Source organism: Dermacentor silvarum, chromosome 6, assembly GCF_013339745.2.
Source record: "Dermacentor silvarum isolate Dsil-2018 chromosome 6, BIME_Dsil_1.4, whole genome shotgun sequence".
NCBI lineage: Eukaryota > Metazoa > Arthropoda > Arachnida > Ixodida > Ixodidae > Dermacentor > Dermacentor silvarum.
This window is the reverse complement of record NC_051159.1, coordinates 141035163-141057796: the sequence shown is the minus strand read 5'-3', so window position 1 is coordinate 141057796 and position 22634 is coordinate 141035163. Positions and strand designations below refer to the sequence as shown.

Sequence of the window (22634 nt, the reverse complement as noted above, 5' to 3'; positions counted from 1 at the left end):
ACGTGGATGCAATGGCTTTAAAACATTGTCACGAGTGCAGGGCCCTGTTCGCAATGATGAAACAGATCCATACTCTCTCTTGTAACGTTTCTTTTTCTGCTGCCGTTCTAGCTCACTTTATCGGTCCTTTATATTTCGTTCGTTGTACTGATGTACACCTCCACAAAAATTATCAACGTCGTAAACGGCTTTATATAGTGACAATTTACGAAAATATAAGCGTTATTTGCGTTAGAAAATAACACAGGCGCCTGCCGGAAGAGCTTAGTTTGAAATCTAGTGGTATACATTTTTGTACATGACACGCAAAATTCGGCCATCTTTAAGTACGCGGTAGTAACCAATGAACAAGGAGCACCCTTACTTTTTTGTTTTTACTAAACAGTATTTAACTACTCATGGATAGCTGAAACCAATTAAGCAACCGCATTTCTTCAGGCTTGCAAGAACCTGGGCCTCAAGTCGTAAAGCATCTTGTTGACAAGGGCTGCTGGCCATTTGCGGCTGGCATCTAACCTGACGAACAGTTCTAGCGTAAAAACTTTTAATGCGTTCGCATTCTTATAATACTTCGCGCACTTTCCGAGATATATCTATCTATGTTTGTATCTAACTATGTATCTAACTGTTTTCCTGCTTCCCTGGGTCACTGGGCAGTCCGTGGTCAAATGAGAAGCACATCGGGCTGCTGGGTTCGAAACCAACCATCGGACAAAGTTGGGTCACTGAGTATACATATGGCAACGTGTACATACGTGCCGGTCTTCAACGAACCTCTTTCACTCCGAGATGGGTCACCGTAGATGCGGGACTGGATCTCTGAGGCCAACTTGTGTCACCAGTAGGAGCGTGCCGCTTTTCAATGAACATCTTTGAAGCCAACTTGGGCAACTATAGGTACGTGCCATTGGGAATGTGCCGCTCTACAATGACGAAAATGATCCGTTAAATTTCGCCGACGCTGATCGGAATCGAACACACGTCCCATGGGTTCTTCGAGGACAGCAACCCGAGCATCAGCAGGCTGCGTCACGAGTGCACTGGATATATGTGCCGCTCTTCATTGAACTTCTCGCCAACTTGGGTCACTGATTATGTGCCACTGAGTGTGCGGCGAGCGAGGGAACAATTCTCAGCGTTCGCAGGCACCGGCGCGCCACGCTTCTCGTCTCGGAGGCCACGCGCGGATTTCTCGGCAGGGCCAGTAGATGGCGCAACGTGTTCAGAAAGAAGCGAGAGAGAGGAGCCCGCTTGCCGCATGACGCGTTTCTCAGCGTTTGCACGCACGGCGCCCGGGCATGCGTGTCGGGTGCCACGGTGGCAATACGTCGTGTTGCTATATTCATTCAATGCTAAACGCATTACCGTCCACCGTCATCGTGAGACGGCTGCCGCCACAAACACACACACATGCGTGTGTGTGTGTGTGTGTGTGTGTGTGTGTGTGTGTGTGTGTGTGTGTGTGCGTGTGTGCGTGCGTGCGTGCGTGTGTGTGTGTGTGTGTGTGTGTGTGCGTGCGTGTGTGTGTGTGTGTGTGTGTGTGTGTGTGTGTGTGTGTGTGTGTGTGTGTGTGTGTGTGTGTGTGTGTGTGTGTGTGTGTGTGTGTGTGTGTGTGTGTGTGTGTGTGTGTGTGTGTGTGTGCTGGAGCTTTTAAGCTTTAGTTTTTCTGAATGTTTCTGGATAGCCGGACCTCTAGTGACAAAACTATACTCAGCAGCTAATAAACGACGACGACCCCGTTTTATTCTACCTATTTCTATTCAGCCCCTTTGCAATGAAAATCAACAGGGGAGGCCTCACAGTGAAAAGACTAAACTAACCAATTACATGGAGTGCGACTGGTGTGTTTCCATTCGCAACGAAAACAAATCAGACTACATGCTTCACGTGTGCTTCCCGCTTGCCCTATTATACCATGGACACAAAGAGAAAGATGATTTGAGCTGCGTTAGTAAATTACCGTTCCACAAACCAAATGAGCCGCTCTTACCCACGCGAGAAGCCGCGAAAACGAAAGACCGGTGGTGACGCCACCTTGAAATTCCCGCACCACCACGCGGTGACATCACAGATTTTCACACCGTCTGCCCGGGCCTAGTTAAATTTTTATCTGTAAAGATGGATTACGTTGTTGTCTATAAGAGCCGAAAACTGAACTTACGAAGTTTCAAAAACTTTTCTGAACCCACAACGGTCAAAGTCCAAATAAATACTTTGCAATCCGGGACGTCACGCTGACGTACCCCTGAAGTTCCGACATTGAAATTTAAAAATTAAACTTTGACAGTTATTTCCTCTTCTAATAATCAACATATTACCGCAAAATCAACGAAATTTGAGTTCCTCAAGAATAGTTTCTCAATCTAAACCGATTTAGTGTAGTCTATTTCTGTTCAGTGTTCCATTAAGGACCCTGCGGCTTGCATATACCGGGTATTTCATTTTAGCTGCACCAAATTTTTAAAAATTGCCTGTGGCAGATGGCACAATTATAGTCCTTGATCTGAACTACTCGATGAGGTGGCCATTACTTATACGAGAAATCAAAACACTATAAACGCTAATTATTACGTTAATTATTTTAACGTTAATTATTAATAAACTCGTCATGCGTTAATTAAAACACATTATTACGCTAATTAACTTTTAATTAACTATTTTACGGCACATCTTTCAATCCACGAATTATAGCCGCTGAGTTCGCAAGGCGTATCCACTTAACGAATTTAACTACGCTAATTAACTTTTTAGATTAATGATTTCTCGTGGAAGTAATGGCCGCCTCATCGAGTAGTTTAGATCAAAGAATTAGAATTGTGCTATCTGCCACAGGCAATTTTTTAAAAATTTGGTGCAGCTATAAAGTGACACACACTGTATGGGAAGTGATTCACCGTCTCTGTCAAAAGCTTCAAAGCCGCGTGACCAGACTTGTTACACGCGGCAAAATGATCAGCCCAACAACCGTATCAGCCAGTCGCTGCACTCTAAATAACACAAGGCCACCCTGAGTCATTACGCCGTGACACGAAGGAGGAAGAAATGGAGGGAGGAAGGAAGGAGACTTCGAGCGAGATGCTTATCCAGAAAAGATTCCGATTTGCTATCCTACACTGAAGGAGCGGTTTAAAAAGAGTTGAAGGAAGGACTCGGTAGGCAACTCGCCATATGTAAGCAGACATACGGGCACCAAAACAGCAACGCACAGTGAAAGGAAGTTCACACAAACCAGCTGAGAAATCGGAGCGATACCTTCACGAGACGCTCGCAAAGGTTTTTGTCGGGCTCACCGCTCACCTCACTGAAGCGACGCCCAGATCTTAGTCCCGTGCATGTTTCGGTCCGATACGGCATCCACCGAGCCTGCCCGCGATGCACGCTCTCATTGCCGTTGCGTGCATGCGAAACCCGGGCGTTACGTTTCTCCTGGGTCTTATCGCGCGCTACACGCCTTGGCGGAGAGCGCCGGAAGGCCAAAAGTGGAGGCGAGGCGGCAGAGAGCAAGAGTACGAAGCTGGCAGGGCCGTCGCTGCCGCAGCTCGCCCTGTTAAGATATGGGTGGCGACGACCGACGACGCACCCGAGACGTTCGAAGAGAAAAGAGAAAGACGCCGCCCTCGCGATGCGGATCGTCAATTTAAGCGCGTACGCCGAGCCTGCAACGTTGTGATACATCGTCGCAGCTCAGTTGTGTGCGCCACTATATGGGGTGTCCCCCACGTAACTTGAGCCAAACTATATAAAAATATGCGAATGCCACGTAGCTGGACAGGACCAAGGTAATGTCGTTTGCCGTCGCTTGGAGACACTCAGATCATTTTTTTGCATTCCGCCAAGTTACATAATTAGTCTTAATTACGTAATCAAATTCTGAGAAATTATAACTAGGTGAAAAGTGTCAATGAGAAAATTGTGCCTCGAGCGGCCAGTCGCACGGCAATTCTGCGTGTATTCGCGGGCTTTTTCACGCTCGGAAAAACACTTTTATGTAGCGCGCATTGAGCAACAGGAAGCTGTAACGGGAGTTTTTCATGTCGCTCTACAATTATCTCATTGACACTTTTCATATAATTATAATATTTCAGAAGTTGATTACGTAATTAAGACTAATTATGTAATTTCGCGCAATGAGAATACAATTCACCGACGATTACGATACTCCCTAATGCGAAATTTGAGCGCAGCTCTATACGTGTTTTCATTTGGCGATATATTGGCTGGCGCGAACAATCTGTCCCGTGCGGCACAGTTGCAAACGGAGCGAAGTGGTGGCGCGACTGCCTCGCTAATAGGCAGTTTTAGTTTAGCGTTTTTACGCTCCGCTTAGCTGCTGAGCGGAGCGGAAGCACGAATGCGCATGCGCTCTCCGCTTAGCCGCAAGCGGGCTAGCGGAGCGAAAATTAGAGTGTTTTAGTTTAGCGTATCACGGTCCGCTTACAAGCTGCCTAAGCGGAGCGGGGAGCGTTGCTGCCGTCTTTCGCTAGCGAGGGTGAGCGATGCACGCGCCCTCTCTCGCGCGCGCTTCGAAGCACCTTGCATCGAGGCTCCATTCGTGCGAGCAGCGAATAACTTGTGTAATACACCTCCAACTTGTTCGGAAATAAAGTGAACCGCACAGCTAACAAAAACGTCGCCTGCGCATTGGCGTCACAAAGGATTGGATTGGATTCGAAATGCAACCTCGCTGGCTATCACGTGGCGTTCACCAAGTCGAAGCTTCATTTTCCACTCGATAAAATGGACCGGTAACGCATTACAAGCACCCGTCTAGATACTTCATGAACAAATGAGTTATATATATATTCGTTGTACTTTGTAAAAGTGACAAAACGGTTTTTTTTATTTTGTTTCACTACGCTGAATTTGGCCAGAGGGCGCTGCAACTACGAAAGGTCCGCTCCGCTGTGGCTTAGCGGGGCAACTCTGAGCGGAGCGGACCGTAAAGACGCTCGACTAAAACACTCTATTATGGAGATCGCGAGAGCCAGCGCGTGGGTGACGCGTGGGCGCGATTAACAGCAGCCGCCACCGACAGACCTCCTAGACGACGCGCGCTACTCTGGTGCCATCTCGTAGCCATCGTCGCCGCCCACTACGCTTTTCTTCTCACACTTTCGCCAAACCCTCCTCCGCTTTCCGCCTCATGGTTTCGCTGCACCCTCCTCTCCGCTTCCCTCCTGCGCCTCTTCGCTCTCGCCGCTTTTTTTCATCCCCCCCTGCGCTCCGCGTTCGCTGTCATCTTTCGCTGTGCTCGTTCGCTTGGTTGCGAGGTAGGAGGCCGACGCCGGCCGCAGGAACGAGCCCCTAAGAGCTGCGCCCTGAAACAAAAACAAAAAAAAACGTGCTAACGCTGCAGTAAGCCCTATAGCATGCTTGGACACACAACATACAGATCTATAACCCAGCATCTACCACTGCTTCGGACGCTCGCGCACTCCGCAGCCAATCACTCTACCACTCGACAAGTTTAATTCACACTGTACAGTATGTTATTACTAATCAAAACTAATTTATTCGTGGGAGGAAACCTCGTCCATAGCCTCCTATATAAAAAATATAGGAGGCTATGCCTCGTCTAACCATCGACGCAGTCGCGCAACGTATTTACAGATAACTAGGAATAACTAGATAATTGGGATGGTGGTGTTTCAGAACTACTCATTGCAGCTAAACCACAGCTTGGAACAAACTTTTCGCTTGTGAATTGAATAAGGATTATAGTATACTGTCTTTTACTCTCCGTTGTTTATTTGCCAATCATTTTTAAGTAGCGGCTTGTCATGTTTAAGACTCAGTAACGTTCCTCGGTGCGGTCGGTATCCGATTGTTTATTTTCTGCCTAATCACTCGCTTGTGTGATCAGCTGCAGTAAATTTGTTTTTGTCGCGCACAGTTAAGACTTGGAACGTAGACTTTCTGTACTTTGTAACAGCTTGTTGCGGATACGTATTATCGCTAGTGACTTGCTTACTCTTTAGACTGTCACGAAAGTCCAGCTTCGAATATTCGTGTGATATCGATGTAGTCACCCATGCTTCAGCGCATTGATTCTATTCACTCATTCTTTATGCGTGGGCGATAGAGTGGGCGTAGGTTCGAATGTGTGTTGTGGTGGATGTGTGTAGATAACGTGCGAGAAAGCTACTATGCCAGGAAGTGGCGCTACTCCCTTTGTCACGGTGTAACGAGCGGTACTCACTCTTGCCGACGTTCCGTGGTTGAAGTCCTTTCCCTGGAGGTTATCGATACAACACTGGCGGATGAGTGAGTTTTAAAGGGGCCTGAACCACCCTTCGGTTTTGGTGAAATAACGTAGTCCGCGGGTAGCATAAGCTGCTATGAACATCTTAGCCAATTTTGCTGTCGTACGCGGTGTGTGGAGCATGGCAAGCGAAGCGTGAAGTCACCTTTCTCTCAAACGCTCTCTTTTCAAACAGAAGCCTGCTCCTCCTTCCCTTCTAGACACTTTATTTCGCAATGAAGCGGATTCCTATACGCGGCTGCTATTGGTAGCTGCGGTCGGCTACGCAGCGTAGATACCGTGGCCTCCGCGGGGTGCCGCCACGAGTCCACTGGCTAAGCGCACAGCGGCTCGCCGAGGACAACCGCGTTTGACTTACGTTTAGCGCGTCTTAGGCACCAATTGGAAGTCGTGGCGTCTGCGTTAACATCCAAAATGAAATGTTAACTGTACGCCACGGTGACATTAAGAAGGCGTAGCGTTGTGGCCACGCCCCATTCCGCCTTAGCCTTTGCAGTGCAAGGCATTGATGAGGGAACGGGAGCACAGTGGAGGCCGTGTTTGATTGCCAATAACTCCGCTTCTGCTGACCGTTTTGAAGTACTTTTTGCGGAAAAGTATTTCTGAAGTAGCCTATTTTCACTTCAAATGCTTTCTCCACTTCGATAAAAAGTGCTTCAGGGCCCGTTTACAGACATATCTGAAAAATCACGGCAAAATCTGTCACGCGAAAATGTAATACCTTGTATCTGCACAAAAATGCGTAATTTGCGAAGTTGAGACACTTAATCGTTATAACAGAGTAAATGCAGATGATTGTAGTTTTATAAGTGATAAGGAACAATTGAAAAAAAAAAAAATTGAGAGAGAACATCATTTTCGTCAGGCTGCCTTGAAAGCTTACTTTTCCGCATCATGGGTATGTGTGCGGAGAAGCCTGCGGTGGGGCTGCTGAGTATAAAAGTAATAACTGATTGGTACATGTGATAATAGTATAATAATAAATAATTAGTGGCGCTCAAAAAAAAAAATAAACTGGTGAAACCGGTTGCGACACCAGTTCCGGCTCAGTTGATATGATCGCTTTGAAGGGGCCATGCAGCTTCCTAGCAACTCGCCTCCACACCGTCCAGTACACGTATTGCATTTCTTTGGCACCGGAAAAGCGATGCGTAGACATGCATAAGCTAGCTCATTAACCTTTGTCCAAACGCCGCTAGCAGCGTACATGGAGCTTGTTCTAAAAGAGAGGCTCCCGGTTATGAATTGAATCGGGGTCAGTGTGCTTTGTTTGTTTATTTGGCAAATACTTTGAAGCAGCTGCTTCTCACGTTTCTGACTCAGTGAAGTTTGTCGGTGCGATCACTATCCGATTATTTTCTGCCTAACCGCTCACGGGTTTGCTCAGAAGCAATAGACTTGTTCTTGCTGCACATAAGGCTTGGAACGTAGCTTTTCTGTACTTTGTAATAGGTTGTAGCAATGATGTATTATCGCTAGAAACTCGCCCACTCCTGTGGACAGTCACGAAACATTCAGCTTCGACCATTCGCGGGCTGTAAATGTAGTCACTGTCACCCATGCTATGGCGCAAATGTGTGCCCATTCACATATTCCTAACACCTTGGCGATAGAGTGGGCCCAAGTTCGTGGGCGATTTAGGGTAGATAACGTGCACGAAACTTACTAGGCCAGGAAGCGGCGCTACTCCCTTTGTCATTGTTTAACGAGCGCCGAGCGGTACTCACTCTTGCCGACGTTGAAGTCCTTTCTTTGGAGGTTAGCGACACAACACTGGTGAATGAGTGAATTTTGCTATCCGCGGTGAATGTCGTGCATCGAGAAGGGCCGACAACACGGGCTGTCCGTATGTAGCAACAGTCCCTGAACTTGTTAACGCATATTCATTCCATTCCTCATTATGCTTATTGTTTTTGCATGCCAACCACACGTATTCAATCCACCGCTCCACATCTTGCAGCATGAATGAAGCACAGTGCATGAGCGAAACCCAGTTGCATTTCGACAGCTGATCGCAGAAACAGGGCAGAAGCGGTAACGGTTTCGTATTAGTGCGCTTTCGCCGAGGCAACGTACGGCGCGCCGCCGAAAGCGCCATCTCGTTTCTCGAGAATAAACTGCTCCGCGAGAAAGGTTAGTGGCGTAAACAGTCGGGTCAATCATGTGCGTTTGCCAAGGGCATGACAGTTGATCGCTTCGACAATTTAATTTCGGTTTGCTGGGTGAAGTTGGTGGGAATTCATTACTACGCACGAATCAGCAATATCAGCTTCTTTGGTCTCTAACTGGTTATGAATATTCCTCAAATTGTAGTCAGTTAAAAATTTAATTCTAATTATCCTTACTTGTCGAATTACTACCTCGAGTCAATTAGGACAACAGTGCAATTTTTAGGTTAAGACAGGTTTTGAGGGGCAGCCGACCTGCGGAAATTTGCAACTTCAATTCACTTCGCCATTTCCCATGACTGCGCTTGGTAGAACAAGGAATTCCCGGACAATTCCATGAATTTTTCCCCAGTTGCTTAAAATTTCCATTCTTTCCAGGTCGCTAGACACCTTGTAGTAGTTGCTCGATACTCTATCATGTTTCGCAATCGTCAAATATGCTTTACATTACTGCAAATAAATCTAGAGATCATTACCACATTTCAACTTTAGGTTAGCATTAGACTTTCTATTCAACGAACCTTTAGACAACCAGAAACTACTTCGAAAAAGTAACTTTAATAGTGCAAGAATAAAAAAAAAAAAACAGAAAAACCTTAGCACCCTTTCATTGTCCTCATTTATTTAGCACTTTAGCTTATTTGGTCAAGTACTAACTGAAACCCCTAAAAATTTTTATCTTCGTTCAAGATATGTACGACACGCTAAACAAACATATTGAAAACAATTATCTAAGTATGTTTGGAAAAGGTTTTCACCTCTTTTCGATAAGCGATAGCACTGATTCGCAACACTGAACCTTTCTCGTCCACAAACTGTGTCCACTACCCATGGCAGGAGCCAAGTTGGGTTACTCGAGCAGAGAAGTGCAGGGGCCGAAGTGAGTCATATGGCGGAACTAATCAAGTTTGTCTCATACAGGTCAACAATGCAGCGCAAGCTGCGCAACTTGTCTGCTTTGCCCACAAATTTTGCCCGCCCTGCTACCATAACATTCCAGTCCTAGGCCGTTCACAACTGCTGCAAACTTGTGGATGTGCAGTCAGCGGTACACCTTGAAAAGTAAACAGTGCTTTGAAATAGTTTAGCCAATTTTCTATTATTGACACCAACCCTCTAAGTTGAAGGAGCTGACAATATATTTTCTTTATACATCATTTTTTGTTTTGCATAAAGCGGAGAATCTATTGTAAGTGAAATATGCACGAGAAAGCAAGGACAGGAAAGGCTGGGAGGTTGAAATGCATGAAATGTAGGGCAAACCTGGATTCTGACACTGCGACACAATTTATACTTCTGAGCAGGTTCGACTTGCATCCTGCCAGACCATTTAAAGCTGCTGATCCACCATTTACTTCCATAACGCCACATTGTAGCAAAATATTGCATTTTTCTACAATGCCACCAAAGCATTGCATACATTAACACGACTGCAACAACCACATTTCTCGAGAACGGCATCAAACGTATTTTGCAATATGCTTAAAGTGCTGACTGGCAACAAAATTGAAATGTCTGTGGCCAACAGAGCGTGCAACCGACCACACAAATCACGCAACGCAGAAATATTGTGCAGACACAGTAGTCGAAGGACAAATGTCACTGTTCATCAAAAAAGGGCGGACAAGCCATTATGAGAGCACCACGACGACGGAAGTCTCTACAAGAAACCCACACCGTACATGCACATACTGATGAATGGCAGACACCACGAGCCATCAACAGTAAGCATGGTTTCAACAGCGACTCCGTTTGATTTTGCAGAAAATAAGTGTTCCGGAGTGTTCTTTATATACTGTGCTAGGAACCGGCAGCCTACACGTAGCAAACGAGCACGCACGCTGCAGCAGAGTGACAGAGTCACCCAGCTGACGACGTTACACACGAGAAAGCGCCACTAAAACTTATCAGAGCTAATTCCAATGCTATTCCGTTGCGCTTTGTCAGTGGTTGGACAGGTGTTCCACCGGTGTTATCAGCTAGCTGTGAAAGGTGGATGAGAGCAACATGCAATTGAGCGGACAGAATCGCTGCACTATACCGGCCAAGGTGACCATGGAGGCAAGTAGCTAACAATAACTGTTGTCTGAACGACCACACATGCAGAACAGCTGAGCTTGCAGATTCGCGATACTGATGCATCATACAGAGCACTGCAGAGATCTTAAGTAAACTGACCACAGGCTGATGAAAGCCCCCTTGAAGGCACGCATTACGAGTCTCGCTGAAAAAGAGTTTCAGATTCACACACTAGATGGCACAACTTCGAGATAACCTTTGTTTCAAAAACAAATGCAGACTAGCTATCGTTCCCTGAAATGTGGGCATAAACTTGGCAGGTTTTCTTTACAAAATACAAACTCATTCTGTCTGTGCAATGCTGCAAGTAAATTGGGGAGATCCTTTACCAGTGTCTTGTATCAGTGTCTAACATATTCTCCCAACTTTCCGCATTACAAGTACAAGAGCTTTGCTGCCACTACGCTAGGAGTTGCCACCTGGTCAACATGTAGGTTGACATACAAAAGAGTCCACATATTGAGACTATGCGCGCGCGACGCACCAAAGCGAACCAAAGATCAAAAGTTAACAAGATTTATTTCATACTGAAACACTTGTTAGAAAAAAAAATGACATGCAAAAAAAAAACAAGAAAAAAAAAAAGAAACAGGAGGGACAGGAAATTATCTTATAAAAGATGGAAAGAACAGAGCAGGAAAAGAAGACATACATGAAGCAAAAGTTGTTACGTCTTTCCCAACCAATCCACAGGCCAATAAACTGAACAGTACTTTTGCAGAATCACCAGTCTCCTTTTGCCCAAGCCGACATGAGGCAGATGGACAGGAAGTGGGGGGGGGGAAAGTTTCTGGAGAGAGAAAACAAAAATGCGAGGAATGAGCGAGACATGGAACTAGACAGGTGAGGGAGAGTGACAGAACAGCCTCATTACAAAAATAATCTGAGTTGTGGTACAAACTCGCTCAGTTCCAATTACATGGTGGCCAGAGAAAGAGAGAGAGAGGCAAACTGCTCCTTTCAGTGGCATCTTTTTCTTTTTTCCTGTTCTTTGCCCTCGAGAGTGCCTTCTTTCCATTGCCTTCTTCCAACAACTTGTCTTCAAGATGAGGTGGCAGCAGCGCTGGCAGCATAGTGGTTTGGTGGTGATCGTCGTCACAGTCTTAGGCGGTGAAGGTGGTGAAGAGAAAGGTGCATCTGACGAGGCCGTGGCAGCCCAGACATGCCCAACCGATCGTCCACCAGGCTTCCTTTTTATCCTTGATGTATGTGCGATGCTTTATTGGCAGGGTCAGGTAAGGCGCCTCGCTGGGCTTGCCACATGCAGGTTACACCTTTCAGTCCTCCCCCTCAGATTCTGCGCACAGCAAAAACCAAAACGTCAGCATCTGAGGTGTTCTGCTTAAGAAACATAATGAAGCACAAAATGATTGTGCAGCACTTCCTTAGCATCCAAGAACACTGCAGTTCCAAGTCCACACCCCTATCAATATAAGACACAAAGACAGAAGCCATCAGCCTAATCAGCTCGCCCAGTCTTTGCACCTGCCAGAGACCTCCTCCAAGATAGGGCATGGGCAGCCATGGATGGGCTAGCAGAGCAGACGCACACTGAAGTTTATATTAATCAGTTTTGTTCAAAGGGAGAAGCAATGACAGCGATATCAAGCACGTGCGGCCAGTGCTGCCGCCGCCCACTTAAATACGGCGTTTGTAGTGATTTATCTTGAGTGCCTTATTACCACTGGCTTGCATTCCACAGCATGAGCGTTATACGGTAAAAGCTCATTAATTCGAAATTTTGGATAATTCGAAGTAGATGCCACGGTCCGTCCAACAATGCACTGAAAGCAATATGTATGTTACGCATCGTGCTAATTCACGCTGAAATCCGCACTGCCATCGATACTTTGAACTTCGTGGCACTGTGGATGGGTTGAGTGCTAGCGCGCGGAAGCAGGTTGGGCACGCTGGTGTCGCTTCTCTGGCTGCGCAGCTTTGTCCATTCCTGTAGCGAGCATCGGCGGCTAACGCGCCCACGCCGCTTCCTCGACAGTAGCAGACATCCATTCAAAACAGCACGCGGGTTGGGGATCGTTCTGCACAGGCTCCGAAGAAAGCAGCCGACGGTGCGCACATCAAAGTTTAGAGGGGATTACATTTCGGCTGGCGCAGCGCAAGTAGCCTGACTGGCCACAAGCGATGCTCACCCGCTCGCTGACGTCAGACTATAAACGCGCCATTAAGGCACATTTGTAGTCAAGATTATGCATGCACAAAACGATCCCCAACCCTGAATCAGGTGCATGAAGGCTTTCTTGAAACGATTCTTACAAACAATACTTTGGCCGACGTTTTCTCAGCTTTTAATTTTTGGGCAGTTGTCACTCATCCCTGCCCCATTCCGCGAATAATGAAGGTAGATTTGTTCCGTTTCTTGCATATAAGTACTGAAACGTTGATGAGTGCTATAAGGATGTCCATTTTTGTTTGCATGCCATAAATATTTGGATAATTCGCCTATTGCGCAAATCATTTGTGTGCCAATATGCACAATAAAGTTAGCAATTTTTTTTTGCTTACTGTGCAGTAAAAAATAAAGCAATAGTGTTGTAGAACAAAATAGGTCTTTGTGAACAATATGACAAAAATCACGGGGCAACTTCTGATTTTAATTCGTCGGGGAAGGTCAATTGTTACAATTACAAATGACTGATGTCAATTAGTTGGAGGATGCCAACTGTTATAAGTCATTACTATAGCAGATCGCTCAGAACTAAATGCAGATCTGATATCAGCATAATAAATTACCTTCAAATACGAAATGCTATCAAATTATACTTTCATAAATAACGGAAATAGTTTTCATTGCCACATCCACTTGAAGCTACATAACTAACTAGCATCCATCAATGCTGCTCCACACCATGGAATCTACACTAAACGTAAAGCACATCTTCAAGAGAACATGTGCTGTACACATATTAATGGTGCTGTGAGCTAGCTAATTGACTATTTGCCACTCAACATGTCATTCAACGAGCTACCCCCTACTTTAAGTACCAAAGCAAGCACTCCCTCACCTTCCTCGGCATTCTGGAGCCACTCAACAAAGCGCTTCATTTGATCGAGGAACACGCTCTTGCCCTTAGGCGAGTGGGCGCCCTTGTACCACTTGAGGATAGAGTCCTCGCTGAGCACATCTGTCTTGTAGAAGAGGATAACGATCTTCTGGAACACCTTCATGAAGTTCATGTTGTCGTAGCAAAACTCCTGGACCTTGACCAGCAGAGCTACCTCCGCACGTGGAGTGGTCGTGAAAGCCTCAAGCAGAGGAGTGTACTGCTTCAGATGCTTCAATGCTTGGTCCGCCACTAGCTCTTCCTTCTTGTTCCAATCCATGCCAGACATCTGAGTCGTCCACAGCTGCACACAAATGCAGAGACATCACTTCAATAAAGCTTCCTCAGGCTGCCACACATTTTCAGTCACTGTGTGTGTAGACTTGCCAACTAAACTGGCCACTTATACAGATGAATCTCGTTCATACAATTCTGCATAATATGTTTTTCGGGATAATACATTTTTTTTTATTATGCCCTACTTTCCGGTGTATAAGACGCGGTTTTTTTCTTAATTTTTCGTCGGTGCATCTTATAGAACGGTGCGATTTATGTACTTTTCTTCCGGAAAAACTGCCTTCAAAATCAGATTCGATGTTATGGCCACGCTAAGCGCGCTGGTTGACTTAATTGCTACGGGTTCTGTGCGTGCTATTGAGGTGGTGGGTACGTTCTTCTCGTGATCGAGTTCCCGAGCGCCGTGCGAGAAGGACGGAGCAGCAACGCAAGGGGCAGCAGGCCGACCAAGAGTCGGCCGACCCCGAATTCATCCCATCTGCAGATCGCTGTCAAGATACAGCGCGCGCCACTGCGCAAACTACACAGTTGCAAGCAGAGTACAAGCCCCCCCCCCTTCCTTGTGCACGATTTGGCTCACCGTGGACGCTTTCACTCACACATACAGCATACGGCGCGCGGGGACGATGCTATTGCCCATGGACTTTATACGGAACATCGCGGCAACCACGCCGGCCGAAATGCGCCTGGAGTGAAAATATATGGCACCCATATGCTTGCGTGCGACCCGCGTTCACGGAGTGAAACGTCACTAATTTGTTTCCATCGCTTACCGAGCAAACAGGTGCATCTTATACACTGGTGCGACTTATATACGCTTTTTTTCCGGAATAACTGCCGTTTTGCGGGGGGTGCGTCTTATACAAAGGTGCGAGTTATAGACCGAAAAATACGGTACACTATTTCCTTTATCTTATATACAACTATGTTTGGATAAAAAGTTCTATTTTTTGGTTCTCGTGAAAATCATATTAACGAGAATCCATTGTATTTCATAATTTTCACAAGGTCACAACAGTGTGTCAACCATATGCACTACCCTCCAAATGTGCAAGCACAATCAGATATGTAACTGCATGTAATAAAAAGTACAGTCCAACCTTGAATTTGTTTTTTCTTTTTTGCTCTACCACTACAGTAAAATCTCGTTACTACGAACCCCACATTAACAAACTTTTCAGATTTACGAACTTTTCAGAAATCCCCCTGCTGACTTCTTATAGTTTCAATGTAAAAATATTTCAGTACTATGAACTTCAGAATACCGACACGATCGTTATTCAGTTTCCGTGTCATGTTAACAATGCCTCAGTGCTACGAACTCATATTCCAAAACCTGGGATTCTTAGATTTCCGTGTATCCAGTCACGGCAGCTGAAACAGGAGGCTACCAGACGACAAGGCGCAGAAAACGGACGCCGCGGCGCACGGGTCTGTAAAATCTGAGACGGCGCCCGAGGGGAAAAAAAAAAACGCTGGCACATAGCATCGGCGCGTCGAAAAGCGGGACGGCTGCCTATCGAAAGGCCAATAGCCCACGATAATCACTCCACGAGTTCCGAAAGACTCGAAAGCAGCGCGACGATCACGCGAATTGGTGACAGCGGCATGTTACAAGGGAAGCGGCTGCCGCCCGCGCGCGCCATACAGGTTTTTTTCCACACGCCTTTTCCATACCACCCAACCCTCAGATGACATGCCGGCGCGTGTTGCAATGGATCCGTGCCTGGTTATGGTTTAGAATGGCGCCCTTGCGCTCTACAGCGGCGCAGTGTGCCCGAAGGCCCCGTGTGGACGGATATTCCAACAGCGCAGCTCAGTAGAGCAGCGGGACCAGCGGGGCGCCAGAAGGCACGCATCGGGTCGGGCATCACTGCAAAATACTTTCGCTCTCGACTTGCGCTTTTTCGTTCTGAGGCAGGGTAACAGTGGGTGAGCTGAACTGTCAGGCAAGCCGTTCTTTCTGAGAAGGTCCCGAAGTGGCGATTGTCACGCGCAGGACCGTTCGAACACTAGCTGAGGCGACGACTCATCAGGTTTTGCAAGTGCATGTTCCACCCAGACAAGTGTCGCCTAGCAACGGAGCCGCGTCTCTTCCCCTTCTTTCTGCGTGCCTCTTTCGTGCTTTCTGCGTCCACATAGCTATGCGCACGGAGAAATGTAACCTCCATACTTGCGGGCTTGCTACACTGTCACACTTTGTACTTACCGGCCAGTGTCATTTACGAGCTTGCGCTTTCATATAGTTAAGGTGTCCACCTCGAGTGAAACAGTTGTGGTGTCCACGGCAAGGATTGTGAAAATAAAACAAGAAACATTGCGCTTTGGAGGCGACACGTAGCTTCCTTTTTGTCGGTAGTTTTCTCGGCGTCAGCGTCTGTTTTGAGCACGTCCTTATTACAGGGTGCTTCGGTAATGCGTGGCACCGGAATCTATGGCAAATAGCAACAGCGCGGGCCAAGAGCCAACAGCGACGCCTTTGTGGATAGCTCATATGGTGACAACTTATGAACCGATAAGTTAATGGGCAGAATGTTTAATTTTAGGGCTTTCACTATAATGACTTTTCAGAATAACGAACCATTTACCGCGGTCCCCTGAAGTTCATTATATAGAGATTTCACTGTATGAAATTATGTCACATGCACACGTTCACACACACACAAATAGACTGATTGTTCCACAGAGTCCTGCTCAATGATCAATCAGCTGCAATGACACAGCAAGAGCAGCTGTGACTCGCTAGGCAATGAGATGGCAAATTATACAGCTCCCAGCTGAAATGCACTGGCTTCCTATGTACTAAAAGCAATCTTAAAGGCACCAAAGCAGTTTGGAAGCTGCAATTCTCATCACCTTGTGACCGATTAGGGCTCGCAGCAGTGAAGGCCTCGTGATTTCCTTCCCAGTGTGGCCATGGCAAACACCCACATCTTGATCCAAGACATACATGCTTTACACTACCATGCGCACATCGCAATGAGTTTTTTGAAGAGTTGGCAACAAATCACCCATCGCAATGTAGCTGGCGGGTTTGATATCAAACCAGCATGTGGGCCACGGTAGAAGTGTTTTTTTATCCTCTGCTACGTTTATGTGTTTTCATCCTCTACAAGTACCATATTTTTGCACCTATAAGCTGCACTACAGCCAGTCCTGCACTATAAGCAGTTTCGTTACAAGAGGTCCGAGCTGTACGAGGTTCGACTGTACACAAGCATTTTTTTAATTTCACCCCTGTCGAAATGCCGCCGCCACCCCAGGATTGATCCCGCGACCTCGAGCTCAGCAGTGCAACGCAACAGCTGCCAAGATAGCATGACGGGTCAGATTGCAGCCCGATGGATCAGTCTATGGCATGCTGCATGCTACAGACTATTTTGCCTATCACCCAACCACTCATCTCTCTGGTCGAAAAAGCTTGCTTTTGCTGTCCTACGTGGTGGCATACATGCCTTGCACAACCCGAGAAGAGCTACTGTTCTAATAAATGGAAAGGCCACTTACCAGCACAGCCACATCGTGTTCGGGCAGTGAGTACTTGGTCATGTATTCCTTCACACTCTGGATGATCTCCTTGACTGGTACTTCGTTCTTGAGCATGTTGCTCACCTGCTGCTGGAGATCCTTCTTGACACTCGATGCCTCCTGTGCTTTCTGAAAACGAAAAACAGAAGATCAACACCGCATTCTCCCATGGCTCCTGGCCAATCCTGCTACCAACACCTGCCAATTGAGGTACAGTACCGCAAACTATATACAGTAGAATCCCGGCGATACTAATTTCGCGGGGTCGCGTGAAATATTCTTATCACCCAAAATTTGTATCATCAAAACATGCACAAAATCCAAGAAAAAAATTTATTTTTAGCAGAAAGAATTCTTATAGTGGAACCTCGTTCATATGTTCCACGCTGCTGCGTTTTCCCAGTAGCTGTGTCTAGTTTTCGCAGTCCCGACCTAAATCCTACACAATGACTTCCATGCATTAAGGGGGGACATGGCAATTTCTTTTTTAATTTCGAAAGTTCGCCCAATGGCATAAACCATTAAATATAACAATGTAGGCCATGAAGTGGCCAAATTGGTCAAAGCTTTAAATTATCGTTTATTTTTTTTTCGATCCTCGGACCTTCATTTACCTCGTGGCGAAATATAACAAAATACACGATGTAGAATACAGCACTTTCCTAGCGTGCTGTCCTTTTATTGAGAAAAAATCTGGCTTTAAGCTGTTTTCCCAGCTTTCATTTTTTGTGCAGTTGCTTTCAGTCATCCCAGTGCCATTTGACAACGAATGAAGACAAAATCATTGTTTTTTGCATTTAGATATTAAAACATTGATGAGTGCAACATAGCTCTCCAGTTTTATCTGCACCTCATAAAAAAAATGTATGTTTTTTTTTTTTTTTTTTGCAGAGGTTGTAGTAATACAATACGCATAGGAAAGTTCAAAAAACAATTTGGTGCTCATTTCGGCATTTAAAAAATAAACCAATAGCTTTATTGCACATAATGAGCCTTTGTGAACATGCTAATGTGAAAATCTTGGCGAACTTATGTGTAATTAATTCATTAATTTGGGGATCACCATTAGAGGCTGCCAAGTGCTGTTGCTCAAAAACTATAATGGATAGCACAAAACTGATTTTTGTTATATCAGCATAAATCACACCTGCCATGCCATATTTCATCAATTTATTCCCACAAATTAAAAAAAAAATGTGTTTTCATTGTCAATAAAGGCACAGATAGGCACGAAGCGTTCCGTCGTTGCTGTCATTCACGTACAATTTCCGCTGATGACTATGGCGAAGCGGACTCCGCCGCTTTGTTTCAGTTGTACGCTAGCACCGTTTCTGCTCTTTTGCGTCGCACATTTCCAGCACATATCCACACCACGGTGTAAGATATGTATTCTTTAGGTGAGGACACTCACGAGACGCGATCGACCAGATAAAGTAGCAAAGGTGCGCGCCGATCGGACAGTGACGGCAGCAGATACCTGTCAGCGGTACGACGCAACTTCAAGACTGAAAAGGTTTTTATTGGTTGAATCTCCCGTTTGTACAGCAACAACTGCTTCGCGGGAAATCCGAAATGATTGAGTGGTGCGCGAAAGTAGGTCACCAAGGTGAGGGGACAGCGTGAGAGAGAGGGCATGCGCGCGTTCCTTGTCCGCGCAAGCTCTCCGCCTGCGTTATAACTGAAGTTGCGTCGTACCGCCGCTGCAGTCACTGGGCCAATAGACGTGCGCCATCGCTACTTTATCTGGTCGATCGCGGCTCGCAAGCCGAGAAGTGTCCCCACCTAAAGAGTATAGATCTTACACCATGATCCACACACACAACACACACACACGCACACACGCACGCGCGCAAGCCTGCACACACTAGTTCTGAGCTGTAATCAGTGCCGGCATACTAACTTGGAATTCCCTTTAACATAACAGGATCCATAGCTTCCTTCCAAGTTTTGTTATTGGAGTTTGGCCCTACAGGTTGGCCAGTACAAGCTGGCAGTTCAGACTGCTGGGAATCCACAGTACTGAAGTATCAGGCCCAGCATATGTCTATGCAAGTAGACAAATTTGTACTGCAGCTAAGGCCACCGGTAGTACCTGGTAGTCCAACAGCTGAGAGACGCCATGTGCCTTGAACGTGGCTGTGAAGTTTTCCGGACTCCTCTTGCTCACAGGAAAGAACTCCTGCAAACCAAAGAATATGCCAAATCAGCACCCCTTATATCAAACCATGCACATTGAAGGGTCTAAGTGTCCCAAGTACAAAGAACACAGTGGCCAATGTAAAGCACATACACAAAACGGCATTTATTACTCCTTTTATACAAGTATGCCGGTTGGCCAAACTTCAGGAGAAATGGAACATGCTGAGCAATCGAGGAGGTTCAACTCCTGCATTACATATCCTATGTTCTACTATTGAATTACCATGAAAGCTGTCCTCCCACCACCTTTTGCGAGGAAAACGGGTCAAAAGCAAAAAATTGCGGAAAAATACATTTTTTAATACATTCATTTTGGATTCTACAGTGACTGATGCATGACCTCGGAAATTTTTATGCAACTTCGGTCAATATTTTAGTCGTAAAAGCGTTTTCAACTATGTCGGCAAGCTGCATTTTTACTAATGCAATGTGCAGAAAAGGGTCTTCCGCAACGCATGGCTGCCATTCCAAGTTTCTGATCCCAGCCAACTTGGTCTCATTTGAAAGAGCCACCCTTCTTGTTGCGTCACCACTACTCCGTGCACTGAATGGCTATGATGAAAAAGCTTGCGAAAAAGTTGTCCCAATGCACGATTCCATGTGTCAATGAGGCATGTGACCGCAGCATGTCATGCCATGGGCGGATTTTCGTCATCTGTTCGGGCACGCAAAACTCGTCATGCAACGATGTCAAACTTGGTTTGCAACAAAGTAGAAGTTCGACTAAGAGAAGTGTGCCAGAAGAGCGCACTTCAACTTGCGCAGTACCGTATTTACACGATTGTAGGTCGACCCATTTTTTCAAATTTGACAATCCACTGTTGGGGGGTCGACTTAGAATTTAAACCGAACCGTGTACCGCTAGTAGCGGCAAGAGAAACGAGAAATCAGGGGCGCTACGGCGTCGTTACAACTTTGCACCTACGTTTCCATGGTTACGGTAGAAGCGTAGCGTAATAATTTACCGTATTGCATACATTTTGATTGCGCGCACCACCAGCGCACGGCTCTTGTCGGAGCATCGATCATGGAAGAGCCGCCGTTTGGGGGGTATTGGTAGTTGGCGGAAGAGCCGCCGTTAGGGGGGTATTAGGAGTTGACGGAAGAGCTTTTCTTTGAGATATGATTGTTTTCGACGGCCGCGCGCATCTGTCACTTCTGCTGTTGTGCTGAATCGTCGCGCCTGTCATGAGTGCCAAGAACTTTCAGCGCTCGTTCACAGCAGCGTTCAAACGGGCTGCTATCCTCTATGCCGAGGAAATTAACAACTGCACAGCGGGACGCAAGTTTGGAGTCAGTGAACGTGTGGTGCGGCAGTGGCAGCTTCAGCGCAAGGAAATTTGGCCTCCCTGGCTACTGTGTGCGGGCGGGTCCTCACTGCGTGGGCAGCTGTACCGCGCGATGTCATGGTGCGATCGTTCGCGAAGTGTGCACTCGCACTTGATGACGACGTGCTGTGGGACCGCAGCAGCTATGACGGCAGCAGTGCCAGTGAGGTCGACTCTAGTGACGATGAAAAGTCTTAGCAACCCCATCAATAAATTTCCCTTGTGTGAATGCACTCGCGTGGTTTCGTCCCCCCCCCCCCCCTTTATTTTGAGACATGCAATTTTGGGGGGGTCGACCTACATTCGAGTCGACTTACAATCGTGTAAATACGGTAGCTTTGGAAGACATTGACAATAGTTAGATACCCACGCTAACTGCCACCAAAGCCTTCCCCCCGTTGACTTTGGAATAAGCTTAGAAGGAAGCGATTTTGACAGCGGCCATGTTCGGCAGACATTATGGCAAGACTGCTGCAGCTTGCCAATTTGCAGAAAGTGAAGAAGGCTCAAGAAAAACTGCAAGTCTTTACTTCAATGCCGACTACCAAGCAAGAATCAAATTTTCTCGCTCGGGGTGACGTCACCGTGGCTGGCTCGGATGTGCCTAAATTCTATAAATGCTCTGCTGTCTTGTGTAAAGTACATGGTGTGCAGTGGCAATGTGGCAGCGGGCAAAGCTGAATATGGCAAAAAGTGGCCATTGTTGCAACATGAAATTCAAACTGACAGTACAAATTGTCATATTAAAAAAAGCACTCCTACCAATGTGTGTCTTTTGCTTTGTAATATCTAGGCGTGTGCCAATAGTAATTCTATCAGAAGTTGTTTTTGTGTTATTGTACCTGCAAACAGTAGTTAATGCATTTTAATTATCTCTGGAAATAATTAGCCTATAAAAAAGTAACCGTTATCTTTTTAATTCAGCATGAAAAACTGAACCCCATTACAGGAGAAACCCGCTGATACATTTCTCGTTCATACGGTTTCCGGGTACAGTTGAACCTCGCACTAACAAATTCCGTTAGTCCACTTTGGCAAGCTTTGCTCGAGAATATAGAACCGCATTGCAGACAGTACAAAGTGTGCTGCATGCGGTGATCAGCAGTGGAGCGGTATTCTTGGTCAATTGCTTTCGGAGATACGATCGCGTTTCACAGATTTTGCATAACTCAAAACCGGACGCAGCGCAACAGTGCTCCACACATGCAGCAGCATGCCGACACGCCCAATGCCGAGTACGAAAGTGATCCTATTTGGTATACCCTAAGGCAATCGATCAAGATTACGGCCCCTTCGCACAAATCTACATCAGGCACCGAATCCACACGCGGTGCCCGTCAGGTGGCACCAAAACAAGCATTCTTGAAACAAGGGATGCGTATTCCCAGACGTTCGCTCAATCACGGCCCGATGCATGGCACTCCATCTCAAGCACAATAAACAATTCCACGTCGGTGGGATGTGGATTACCTTGTCTTTTGCTGCATTTTTGTTCCTGTCACCGCTCACCGTGTTCACGCTGCTCTTCGGGAGTCCTAACTATGCATGGCCTTTACATAGCCCTAGCACAACACACATAAAATCAGTTGCTAGGCGTTTTTCTTTTTTTTTTTTTTACATATAAAAGAGTAGCGACTTCACTCCCTGCTTCGTATGCTACAGTTGCCGCTTCCTGCCAACTGCAGCTTATGCAACCATAATCTTTACCAGG

At 46.4% G+C, this 22634-nt stretch overlaps 2 protein-coding genes across 2 annotated transcripts in view; both read right to left on the bottom strand.

Annotated features, from left to right (window-relative positions):
* LOC119456106 (beta-1,3-galactosyltransferase 1) overlaps positions 1-3437 on the bottom strand; it is a 44803-nt gene extending 41366 nt beyond the window's left edge. Inside the window, exon 1 of the mRNA XM_037717709.2 lies at positions 3298-3437. The gene's annotated coding sequence lies outside the window, so the exon portion shown is untranslated. The remainder of the gene's footprint in view (positions 1-3297) is intronic.
* Positions 3438-11009: 7572 nt separating this feature from the next.
* Positions 11010-22634, bottom strand: part of LOC119456104 (eIF5-mimic protein 2) — a 28117-nt gene continuing 16492 nt past the window's right edge. The window contains exons 5-8 of the mRNA XM_037717705.2: positions 19489-19575; positions 17376-17525; positions 13533-13875; positions 11010-11806 (exon numbers count right to left, since the gene is read on the bottom strand). Of these exons, the coding sequence (XP_037573633.1) occupies positions 11787-11806; positions 13533-13875; positions 17376-17525; positions 19489-19575 (600 nt within the window). The 3' untranslated portion in view covers positions 11010-11786. The remainder of the gene's footprint in view (positions 11807-13532; positions 13876-17375; positions 17526-19488; positions 19576-22634) is intronic.